General features: G+C 39.1%; 1 protein-coding gene across 1 annotated transcript in view; it reads left to right on the plus strand.

The window, feature by feature from the left end:
• The first annotated feature begins 2,184 nt into the window (after positions 1-2,184).
• Positions 2,185-13,419, plus strand: part of LIPC (lipase C, hepatic type) — a 59,531-nt gene continuing 48,296 nt past the window's right edge. The window contains exon 1 of the mRNA XM_030498292.1: positions 2,185-2,329. Coding sequence (XP_030354152.1) covers positions 2,248-2,329 — 82 coding nt within the window. The 5' untranslated portion in view covers positions 2,185-2,247. The remainder of the gene's footprint in view (positions 2,330-13,419) is intronic.

Genomic DNA, 13,419 nt, shown 5'->3' on the forward strand with positions numbered 1-13,419 from the left:
GATCTCTATAGTCTTTACTTCCAGCCAACCTCCTCACGAAGAGCCAACAGTCTGTTCTGTACCCAATAGATCTACCACCCTGTCTGCAGAAAATAATCTTCTGTCCCTTAGATGCTTTCTGCTTTCTTGATTACTCTGTCTAGTATCACCATTCAACCTGTCAGTCGGTTCTGTAACCTTCACATCATCTTCAGCTTACATTTTACTAAGTTCACTACAAGTCTGTGCTAAATCGTAACAGTAATTTCCACTGTCATTAACTTTGCTAAAATACAGCATTTCCTGTCCACCACCACAGCCTAAATTCTTGTTCAAGTTCTTGTCCCATCTCAGTTACTGCAGATCTTTTTCTTGCTTGCATCCATTCAAAATACTGCTGCGAAGAGTATTTATCGGCCAGTCAGTTCAATCGTTATCACCTCAGTTTCTGTATTCCCTCTTTATTAATATATGTACACACACACACAGATCAATCAGCCAACTGTAGGGACTAGTATGACCTTAGAGATTGCTTGTAGAGTTTTCTAGCTGTCTGATGTATCCTAGACCCAAAGCTCTTTGGAGTGAGCAGTGCTCTGTATTTTTCTCCTTTATTCATGCAACATCCAGCACCATAGGCCACACTCCATGAAGCATGCTCCTGCATGCCAAAACAATGAGTCAGACGTGACAGCAGAGTTTCCCTGCTGAGAATACTTTCTCTGTAGTCTAACATACCAGTTCTGATAGGGCATATGGGTCCTATGAGACTTACTGTCTTCTAGAAGAGAGAAAAATCTTTAAGCTGGGACATTTTGACATAGTTCCTAATTATAAAAACAATGGAACAATGAAAAATTCCTCAAGGTGGGATGGCATAGCTATCACCACACATTCTTGATTTAGTAATTGTGATAAGAGGCTTCATAAAAAATCAGTGTGTCACTGAATACTCAAAATATACTTTTTCAAGTTTACAAGCTGTTTCAGTTGTTTAGTCTGACACAGATACCTCTAGAGTTCTTAAAACATTGTCTCTACTTGCTGTTACTAACTGCAAATCCTTAACAAACTAAGTTTAGCAAAGAATTTACACCATCACCCCTTCTTCAGCACATGAGGACACATTCAGAACCTGGGACACAGTTTACTATGCCAGAGAACTATGTCTAAGGAAAATTCCACAGTGCTGACTGACTATCTGGCTAATCATATACTAGCTCAGGTATGCAGGTAGCAGTGGAGGTTAGCAACATCAACCCAAATAAGCTGGTAATCCAATGATTAGTGGAAATGCAGATCGATTTGCAGGCCATGCCAAGCTTGTGCTGCCATGGCTACATCATAAATGGCACTCAGTTCCTTTAAAATAAGCTGGAGTAGATCTCAAGAACATTGGCTGATGTGGGAAAACCATGAAGCTCCAGACTGATGCTAACAAGACCCAGAAGACAGCACTGTGTCCCGCCTCGGTGCGAGATCCCACTTTGTGGCAATGCTTGCTGCCTATTCAGGAGTACTTTTTGCCCTGTCACACTTTACAGTACTCACTTATTCATTGTGGCATATACACACACAGCTGTAATTAAGATTCTGCTTTGATTTCCATATTCGTATGTGTACATATTTTTCTCTGACTCCTACATCTACTACATACACTTCCTTATGATTGTTTTACCAGAAGTGGAGAGACATGTTGCTTATTGTGCTTCATTAGTAAATTTCTTAGGTGATAAAAATTGCTCACTTAATTTGAAAAGAAACATTTGCAACTATCCAAACCCTGGTACTAATTTTATCACTGAAATAAATCTTTATTATATATAGAATTTTCACGCTTCCCTTACTACGATTTGTCTGTTGTAATGAAATATTTAGATTAACCTTCAGCTCTTTTGCAATGTGTTCAGACTGAGATGCTGACCAACCAAATTTGAGCTGCCTACTCATGGCCTTTAGCAGTATTTCAGAGAACAAATGCCCTGAAGCCCACTGTGTTCAGAGCCAAGCACTGTTGAGCAAGGGAGGAGGATCCAGTTCCAAATTATTTCTGCCACAAGTGGCAGAAAATGAAAAAGAAGAGGTTGGAAACCAGCAAATTCCATTTTGACTTCCATAAAAGGAGAGACTAGAGCAGTGGACAGGAGAATTCAAGGTTAATGATTAATGGGCAAACAATTTCTTGCAAAGCATTGGTAATTCTCTCCTTTTCCCATCTCTTGGCAGAATTCAGCAGTGCATTCCCCAATTCATTCAGAGAAAGAAGAAATGAAAAGTTTGCAACTTCTTTCATTTTTATTGCTTTCTTATATCATCATCCCAGCAAATACAGACGGAGGAAAGAAAAAAGGTAATACCCCATCAAAAATAAATAGTGATCATGAGCTTTCTTTGAAATGTTTATGCTATAAAAATTAAGTAGTATTGACTGTCTGGTCTTCAGCATGTTGGGGTTTGGGTTCTGGGGGTTTTTTTGAGCGTTATGTTCCCTTAAAATATGGCATTTATAATTGTGTTTACTGGAAAATGCAATTACAACAAATATTTATCAGTGGAAATCTACATTCTGAGACTACAGACTTAAGGTAATTTGACCTTTAACAAAAACTTCTGCTGAAGCAAATTTAAAAATGTATTGGTTTGAAAATATACACGGAACTGATACCAGTTATAATCTTCTTGGGCTGGATACTTCCAGAATACTTTCTATCAAATAGATTCAGTCTCCAACTACGAATAGAAATTTCTAGCTATCTGACAGTGTTCAAGCTTTCATTTCCCGCATTGCCTAACGTAAGGCTGCCTTTCACCTCAAGTGTGATGAGTACCTCTGAGTAAGAGAGATACATCTGCAGTATGTTTTGTAGAGTACTGTGGAGGATCTTTATCGTTTACACAGTTATACAACTATTTTCTACACTTTTGTGACACTGTACATGATGTCAGTACCTGTGTGACTGTTGAGTATGGCAGTGCATCACACAACTGCATTTCTTAAAACCTCTGTAATGTGACTGACAAAGACAATTCCATGTTTGCCTTCATTGCTGAGCCATGTAAAGCAAGCATTAGTTTTCCTTCTTATCTAACTGCATTTCTAATGCTCTAAGTCTGAGGGAGGATAAATGTAGCTTTCTCCTTAGCTGGAAATAAAGCAAGAAATGCACATTTACAGAAGTATGGTCCCTTTCAATAGTTGAGGTTTGCATTTATGTTAATTTGTATTAACAGTTTTAGAAAACATTTGCCATAAAAATACTGTATACGTAATAGGCACAGTGATTTCAACCTACAGGAGGCAGGACCACCTTTCTTTGATTCTGCACATTAAACTTCCCTTGGGTTTCATTTTGTACAATATAAAATCCTTGAATTAAAACACAGTGAGAGGTGTAAATTTCAATTAATGCCATAACCTGGCCTGGTTTACAAGGCAGCAAGGCCTGCACATGCTTAACAGTTGCTGAACCTTAGCAAGCTAATTAGAAACCTTGAGTTCTGTATTTTTGAGAGAACCAAAAATCAGGGTGCTAACTTTAGTTTGAGGCTTCTCACATCACCTTTGCCCAGATCTATTCAGACTCCACTGTGTGCTTAAAGTTTACTTCACCTTAGGTACAAACACGAGGCCGAGAGAGGATGTCGCTGCACCAATATTCTCCTTCAGTCTATAGGTCTTGCCTTATGTCAGATCACATTCTCTTACCCACCCCTATATGTGGCATCATTTATAGCAAGGTCAGTCACTTCACTCTCTCCATCCCCCTTTCCCCTCATGACCTAGTACTCTTATGTCAACGGACTTCACTTGTTTGCTCATTGCTTCTGCAGCTTAAAACCTTGCTTGTGGGCCACAAAATAAAGGTCACATGTCGTATTAGCACTAGCAGATATGCCTAGTTCATAGTATGTTGAAGCAAGAGACTGATTTAAGAAGCAAAGCAGGTACATTTCTAAAAATGCAAAAAATATCTACTGTGATTTCTTCTAGAGGCTATCCAGAGCCTAACTAACAGAGAGCAGTTGCAAGGTTAAAGGCCCTGATACTCCGTTGTGTTGAATTCGGATCTTCGTCTCCTGTCAGTTTTAAATCGGTGCAACTCTGATTTCAACTATCCATTTACATTAATGTATATTTCTGCCTTTCACCCCACTTCACCTTCCTCAATCTGACCTCAGCCACAGCAGCTTTGTGCAGAAGATAATGTCATTCCATGCTCTCAAATAAATTTCACTTATTTCTGTTACCATTTCGTTGATCAGTATAGCTCAGCTAGTTCTGTCTCCCCCCAAATCAGCTCTTGTGTGTTGGCCACACCTAGCAACCTTAAGGAGTCTTTTTCCTCATTTCACTTCTCAGTAAGGCAAATCTGTTTGCCACAATGGCATATGCAAATGGCAATAAAGCATTAACCCTCACTAAGAAGGGCAGTGAAGTTTTTAGCCCTACATGAGAGGCCTTTTGACATTGTCAAGTGGAGATAGCTTCCAGTGACCATAGTTTGTATTTTATCCGAATATCCTTCTACCCTGGAGCTTGCTTGTTCTTGCTTTAGCAGGAACTGCAGCAATAATCAATATAACTATAAGGAGGTACAAAGCCTTCTCAAAGCTGAGAGTCTGGTATGTAATTTTAGCACAAGCAATTGCCTATACAGGAACCATCCTTTAAAAGAACAATCACTGTGTAAAAGTCCTTCTCATTTATTTGTAGCCAGTAAATAATCAACTCCCTGCTTCAATTTTCTCTGTATTATTCTATCCATCTACACAGTTAAAGACATTACATTACAAACCAAAATGTATAGCAATTAGACAGCAGCAGGTAAATCACTGTAGAGAGGTGTATGTAAATCCTTTTGATCAAGTTATGTACATAAATACATGTTATAGCTTCTTATTTTATACTTAATGATGTAGAATAAAATGGACTGCATTACCAAGCAAACACAACATCTCATTTAAAACACACACAGAAGTTATTTCTTAAAAAGCCACAGAGTGTCTCTGAAATGCCATGGGTTTCTTTATATAGCAGGAAATAGTTTGGCAATTTTTGGCAAAATTTCATTATCTAAAAGCAGCAGCCCAGAAAAAGACCAGAAATAAGCATCTAAAAATAACATCCCTGAAGTTGAGCCAAGATGATTCTTTCCAGAAGAATGCGAAAAGTATTTAAACATAGGCTCTTATTTATCTTGATTTTTCTCCTGGAAACATAAAACTAGGTAGGAATATATTCCATTATGCTACTCCATTGCGTAGAGCAGAACTATACAGCAGTTGACATGAGAATGCCTGTTACTGAGCAAGCACTTATACTTGACAGTCTCGCAGCTGGCACTTGAGGCTAGACTGTTTTTCTCCCAAACAAGAAGGTAACATCTTAGTTGCTGTCCAGTTTTGCTGTGTTTTAAGTATTACAGTACTAACACTTTAAGATTATAACATAGACCATGGGAATGGATTATACAGAAATTTGAACAGCTGCTATGTTTTCTTTATTCCCCAATCATATTATGGAGACATAAAAGATGTGGTGGGTATATCAAATCCTCCAAAGCCTAGATATAATTCCTCAATAAAATGCATTGTACATGGAGTATACCATAGCAGATCTTGAAAACTACCGAAACAGTAATTTCTACCTGAAGCTGAAAAACCATTAGAAATGCAAGAAACACAGAAGATTCACAAGCTAGTTAAACTGCAGAGAGAGGAACTAAAGTCTGCCACGATGATGAGATGGTTACCTTTGACACTGAAGGTGAATATCACTTTTACTATCTAACATTTCTTTAAAGCCTACAATAAATACTAAAAATGTAGAGACCTTCCTTTTAATTCCTTGAAATATTTTCAGTGTAACAATAATCTGTGCCTTAACTTCACATTAATTCTTTGTGGTTGGGATTATAGTAAACGACAGAAGAACACAAGCTAAAGCCAACAAGCTCACAGGGTACTAGTAACCCAGCCTTACTTCCAGTTTTGGAGAAAACTATAATTTTCCAGCATAGGCAGAAAACTAAGATAGTAAATCAATTTCTTTCATGGGACAGAATGGCCCAGTAATCTGTTTCTCTGATTGAAACTTCTTGGCTAAAATGTCCAACTGCAAGTTCAAACTCAACTTTGAATTTAACATGAGTACTTCCACGAGCAGCAGAACTAAGTATGTTTGGTTTCCAGCCACTTAGATTCTGTGTATCCCAAAGTCCTCATGTCTTTAACTCCAGCTGTGCTTCCATGACATTCTTGTCCCGAGATTCTCAATTCCTTCTCCCCATTTCTACAGCATCTCTATATTCCTGAATTACCCCCTGACTTAGTGTCCCCCATGGAACCCATGAATGTCCCAGCACACTCCAGCTTCCTCATGTACCTTACAGAACGCTTGGCAGGACCCTCCTCAGTCTGAGATCCACTCCATGGTCTCTCTCCCCAGCCCTGCACTACTGTCACCACCTCATGGCTGCTACCTAGCCTTTTTTGCCTTGCTCTGCATACATGCTGTGACTGTTTCAAGGGTATGTTTGTGTCCATCGACTAGCTAATGCAGACAGGCTCACAGATCAGGTAGAGACTGGCTCAGGGCTGCTCACTGCACCAAGTGGGAAGCTACTAGTCTCCTGTGCCTGGTATCAGTGCTCAAACAAGACCAAATTTCAGGGACAAAATGGTTTGAGCTAGCTGTATCCACAATGCCTGCATGAGTGGAACTCGAGCACAAGCCAGTCCTCTCTGAGTTTCGCTGTCTGATGAGCAGTTTCTCCAAACTCCAAATGACAAACAGAGTGCAAGGTAACAGCTAAGCCTTATGGATAAGCAAAGTGTTAGAATTAAATGTTTACTTGAACCCTATGTTAATGCAATAGCAAATGTGTTAATATAAGGGTCTATTCTCTATCAAGCTGCCGATGTTCAGAAAACATGTAGGAATTTAATACTTGATACCTCTTTTCGTAAATTGGATTTCAATTGGCTAAAAAAAATTAATAAAAAGAATTATTCTCTTTCTTCCCCTCTTCTTCATATGCACAAATATACCATGATTGCAGCTTATGGAAACCAGGCTAAAAACCACTGATATTTGTAATTTACTTCAGGGGAGTTTGTGCATCACCGCTGACCTGAAAATCAGGTCATCTCTAGTTAGATCATTTAAACAGAGATTCAGGAGCTGTATTTTATCACATACCAAAACATTGGTCCATGAAGTCCTGGCAGTTGAAAGGCAGGATGTTAGGTACTAACAAATTACGCTAGTGAGCTATGTTATGCTATTAGGAAAATTTCTACGAATGTATTTCCGAGTGGCTGTGTTTCAGAAACGCTGTATGCGTACACAGCATTTGCAATGCTCTCTGAAGTCTTAAAATTCTACCAAAATTTCTAATACCTAAACCAGCTGTTCTTCCTTTTGGCACCTGGAAAAATCTACAAATAGAATTTCAGACATAATTTTTCACCAGAGTCCAAAATATAACTGCGGACTAAGTAACTGAAGACCCTTTGCTTTTTCCCTGAAAAGAGACAACAATGGGAACTCCAGAGGAACTACCCATGCATGAAACAAGTATCAATATTTCTACTAATGCAAGCGATTGAACTTCTTAATGAGGAACTTCAATTGATATTCACTTTATTTAGGCATTACATTCTGTCGACTACTGTATGAATAGTGGTTGAACTCATCTGGCACTTGAGAAACTTGAACATACAGAACATTTCCTGATAATGTGGCAGTGCAATCTAATAGCTTAACTGATTTTCTTCCTTTTTCTCTCAAACTAAAGAAGGTTGTAGTTGTGATTTTAATATATATATAGTTTTAATGGAAAGTATCAATAAACACTTTCATTATTAAAGAGAATATTTTTCTTTTCTGCTTATTTTGTGGTTCTCTATAGGTTTATATTGCACATTTCATATTGCAAAACATAGTTATGCCCAATCCATATGAGGCTTCAGGGCTAATAATAGGGTTGCTTCAACAGCAGTGCAATACTGATGATGTAGCTTGTAACACCATATGGTCCCCTAGGGTGGCCTTAGCATAGTGACCTTTTTTCCTATATGTTACCTAGAGATAAGAGACTGTTTTCTGAAGCGAAGTCAGACTCCTTATACAGTGGAATAGCTTGGCAGCAGGTGGATGGGACAGCAGCCACTTCCAAGCAGCATGATTAAGATTTCCTGGCAACCTAAGCAATAACTGGCAAAAGAGACAGAAGGGGCCATCTATCTGCACATGCCAAGCCTGGGTGATAAAGTTCACTGCTTTGGCAGTAGGCCAAACGTGAAATACAATTCTTGAGAAAAAGGAAAAAAAGAAAAACAACTTGTGTCTGTGTTCCAAGTAAAAGAATGACCACTGTCACACGTCACAGCCTTGCTTCTACAGAAATGCACTGAGGTTTAAGTGCTATTACTACAAAATCTTTCTTGCTTGTTCCTTTTAATTTAAAAAGCAAACCATGCTACAACTGCTAATATTCCCAGGAAGCATTAACCGCGCAGGATTGCACAACCTTACACATACCTATCATGATCAGGCAACCAAAGCTTTTGCTGGTGCTGAAATGCTTCCAATACATGGTTGCATCATGGTTGTGGAAATGGATGCTGTTGCTTAAAGGTACTTGCAGACATTCTCCTGCCCTTTCCAATTTGCTTTCCAGGCCAGTAAAATCTTTTACCAACAACAGTATTTATATTTGGGCACCTACATGGCCTCCAGACTTCATGGTATTGCTCCAAATTGCAACAAATTGCTATCAGGCAAAGAACATAATGGAAGTGACAAAAAATAAATCTAGAAATACTGAATATGCGTGCAGAAGGTGTCTAAACATGTTGCTCTGCAATAAAACCACCATGTCCCATCTGAAATATCAATGTTTATTAGAGAAACCCTCAAAATTTCGGCTATTTTGAACTATATGATCCAAATACCATCTTCTAATTCTGCAGACTGCTTTACTCAGCAAGTGAAACTGATGGAGACCACTTACAGAGGAGAGTACTGACCCATGGGGGACATGATGACAGAGCAGGTCCAGAGTCAAAAAGAAAAGTATACACATGTTTTATCTTGCTTTGCCTCTGGAGTTGACAAGTCCCATCACATTCTGCTACACTGGCATGTTTTCCCATATTTTAATGCTAGCTTTGTTAACAAATATATAGAAACATTGCTGAGATTAAATTTTTCATTTTAAAATCTTTTATGTTTTAAACCAATTGTGGTTCTACTTTATGCATCTCAATCTGAAGATAATCTGTAGTGTCTGACTGAAGAATTTTATTGTCTTAAAAGCACCGCTCTTCTCCCTTCAAGCAATAGTGGGTCATAAGGGATGCTGGAGGACATCAATTAAGGTTTAACTCCATGTTTGCTAATCTGCTGTCCTGGGTTCAGCTATAGCAGTCATTTTTCTCCTTAGTAGCTGGTGCAGTGCCGTGTTTTTGACTTTCAGCCTGGGCACAACGCTGATAACACCGATGTTTTTAGTTTTTCCTAAGTAATGTTTACGCTGACCAAGGACTTTCTCAGTCTCATGCTCTGCCAGGGAGGAGGGGAAGCTGGGAAGAAGCAGAGACAGGACACCTGACCCAAACTGGCCAAAGGGGTATTCCATACCACAGCACGTTATGCCCAGTATAGAAACCGGGGGGAGTTACTTGGAAGGCCCAGATCACTGCTCAGGTCAGGCTGGGTATTGGTCAACAGGTGGTGAGCAATTGTATCCTCTCCCCTTGTTATTTCCCTTATCATTATTATCATTGGTGGTAGCAGTAGTGGTTTTGTATTATACCTTAGTAACTGGACCGTTCTTATCTCAACCTGTGGGAGTTACATTCTTTCAATTCTCCTCCCCATCCCTCCGGGAGCCGGGGGAGAAAGAAGGGGGGAGTGAGCGAGCGGCTGCGTGGTTCTGAGTTACTGGCTGGGCTCAAACCACAACATCTGCATTTCCAAAAGCCACCAAAATTAGGGATTCTGTCAGACTGGTGTGGGAGACGTGTGTATGCTCCTTAGTTATACTAATAAAAAACTACACTAAAAAACTACCAGAATACTTGAAAGTAACCCCAAAGCATATATGTATATTTTTGAAGAGGCAGCACAGAGTTTAATGGACAGGATGCATTCCTCCCTCCAGAGCAGACGGAGGGAACTGTGACTAGATCACAGTTAATTCTCTGGCCTGCTCTTACGTTAGTGCAGAAATGAGCAGGGCAGGTTGCAAAATCGGAGGCAAAATTTAAAAGAAAGAAGGGAACTTAGAATATTAATATAATAACTCAGCTACCTGCATAAAGCATTGATGACTGGACCTCTGCAGGGCTAGAAACTACACAGAAAGCCAGCTGGCACATCATCTAAAAATCTACTGTGCTCTCTATCCACCATGCTTACCTTCTGCTTAATTGGGAATAGAAATTAAAGCTTGTTCTTTCAATTGGGAACATTTTTTTGTAAGGAACATAATATATCATTCCTTTCTTAGTAGATGACATCGAAGAGCCCTGAAAGCTGAGGTAGATACTGAAATGAGGTGTTCGTATCAGAAATCTTTGCCTATAGCTTGTCCAATAAGGCTCTCAAAAGGTTCCTAAACAAAATAATGTCAGCGTGCAGTGCTGAAATTGCTCTTCTGTGTTTCATTGACTACTATGGTTGTAATTCTGCCATCTTTATACATATTGGGTAGTAAGCACTTCATTATCCCCAAGCTTGCTTGCATACTACAGTACTCTGCAATATAACAGTGAGAGTATCTGTGCAGTGCCTTCACCACAAGGACAATATTCCAACTAGTCCCAGGGGACCTGTACATATTGCTCTCTATGGCACACCAAGGTCTGTATAGAAAACAGAAACACTGAAAGCATTTTTCTGGTCAATAAATAACAACATTTCAAATACCATCGAATACATATATATATATAAAATGGTGATCTTCAGCCTTCATTCTACACCAGTAGAATAGTGTGTCCTGTAGAGAACACTGGGAGGTTTCCACACTTTTCCTAGGGCACAGATACATTTAGGATTCACCCTTTCCAAAAACTTTATGTGCCTTTCCTCTCTGCCAGAACTCTACCTCTACCCCCATAGCAATTCCTGCACTCTTTCCTGGAGAGAGGAGTTCTGCATGATCCTCATGCATGCCTTGGTCCCTTCTCATGCTATGTGACCATTACATGATCTTTTACTTCAACATGTTAATTTAAAGGAACTTTTCTAACAAACTTCAGCGAATGAATGTGTCTCAGCACCCACTGGCTCAGTAGTGTCAGTGTTTCCAAGAAGTGCAATAGAGGTTCTTAACTGAAGCAAACAGACAAAGCTTACAGCCCCAAAGCAGTCAGTTGTGCTGCTTACTATTTTCATCTTCCTAAATCGTAGCTCAGATTAAGCAGTGATGGGAAGGGTTGCTGGCTACACTGTATCTTCTATATGGAATTTTAGGCAGCAGAAATGAAGACAATTACCACAGAGGTTCTTAGAGAATAAAAATAAAAGCAGGAGTGTGACATATTATTCCATCCAGGAGGAATCTCTGCATCTCCCTTCTCCCAAACTCATCTCTGGAATTTTACTAAATTCATAGGATTTGCACTTCACATTTGTTTGGGTTTTCTCTTACAATTTTGTGCCCTTTTCTATCTTTTTATCTTTCAGCTTATGAAGATCTTATATCCACAAAAAAATCTTCATCTTTACAAAACATTAAGTGCTAGTCAAGGAATTTCATTGAGGATACCTGCACAACCTTAACATGGATTGAAACATTCATTTAAACAAAATGTTACTCCCCTGAATACCATCAAATAGCTGATATGCTGATAGATCAGAAATATTTATTACTTTCCATCTATCAAGTAGCAATGTTAGTTCTTAAACTGGCTTAAAAAACCCCAAAACAACCCCAAAAAAAAAAAACCCCCAAACACGTCTGGTTTTGAATACTTTGAACATGATAATCCTGATGTGCAGAAGGGAACCGAGCTCTCAGAAGTCTGAGAGTTCCACTGCATCCATTCAGGGACTTGGTACTCCAGGCTTGGAAGGACTTCTCACAGTCATCAGATCAGCATTTAGCACTCTGCAACTCAAGCACACCATTGCTTCTCATCTCCTCTTTAAACCAGGTTTTTAACAAGTGATTAAAGATTTCTCTTACAGTTACTCAGTAATCTACTCTAAATAACAATTCAGCTACTGACTACCTGTATTATTGTTTTTCAAAGTAAACACAGCCACAAAACTGTTGTACTACAGAATTTTCTGTATCCCTAAAATTTCCAGATGGAAGATTGTGTTTCAGATATTCCTTTATTTCATTAAATATTCTTTGATTTTAGGTTGAGTAAAATTAATTATGATTGAAATTATTCTAAGTAAAATCAAATTTCATTAAAGCTGGTAGCAGATTTCCCCATGGTTTTCCTATGAGCTGGCACTGCCTAGAAATTTCTATGTTGATTGTATATTGTGTGTTCTCAGATGGTGTGGGTAGCTGGAAAATGCAGTTAACCAACATTTCCCCTCTTGCTGCACAGCAAATTAATTCCTCAGCCCATAACTGTGTTCTTGAGCAAGCTTAATTGACTGGAATAAGGCAATCAAATGTGAATACCCTTTTCTCTGATTTTTTAGAATGCCCTTTAACAGTGTAACCAAAATGAGACTAAGGACATGAGTTAAGCCAAATAAGAATCTAAGAGAAAACCTAATATTTATGTTAACAGAAGAGAAGGGGTGACATTCCACATCTGTTCTGAGGAAAATCAGGGCCTCAAATACTTGTTTTTTGTGTTTTATACTTAACCAGTGTTCATTGATGGCAGATGTTTTAAAGTCAAAGGGAAAGTTTGTAGCTCATTACACACTTAGTGACATTAACGATTTAAGAAGACCTTGCGTCAGGTCACTGTTGCAGGTATTTCATAGGCCTCTCCATTGTGCCAGCATAGCTTGCTTGCAGCAGAACAGCTTGCCAACTGATCCAGCTGAAAAATAATCCTATGCTTTCCTGGAGATCCTGCTTTTAGCTGGATCAGCTTCCTGATCTTGTTCACCGTGCAACAAAGCGACCAGCTGTGCTGGGACCTTGATGAGGACCACAGGAGGTCAGGCATAAGGTGGCAGCAAGATGGAGATAAAGTCTGCTTAGAGTTGCCCAGGCAGCGCTGAAGCCAAACGTTTAGGTTAAGAACTACAGACCCTAACCATTGAGTGTCATCTGTCTGTCTGTCTGTCCCCGCAATAGAAAGAGAAGCCAGAAAAAAAAACCCTGATTTATGATTCCAACAACAGCTTAACAACGATTGCAATTTATTTTTTTCTGGCTAGTGTTAATAACGTTCACATTGGAAAGGTCTAGGGCAACCTCACTGATAATACAATTGTTTTCTGCACCATGT

Source organism: Strigops habroptila, chromosome 9 (genome assembly GCF_004027225.2).
Source record: "Strigops habroptila isolate Jane chromosome 9, bStrHab1.2.pri, whole genome shotgun sequence".
Classification (NCBI taxonomy): Eukaryota; Metazoa; Chordata; class Aves; order Psittaciformes; family Psittacidae; genus Strigops; species Strigops habroptila.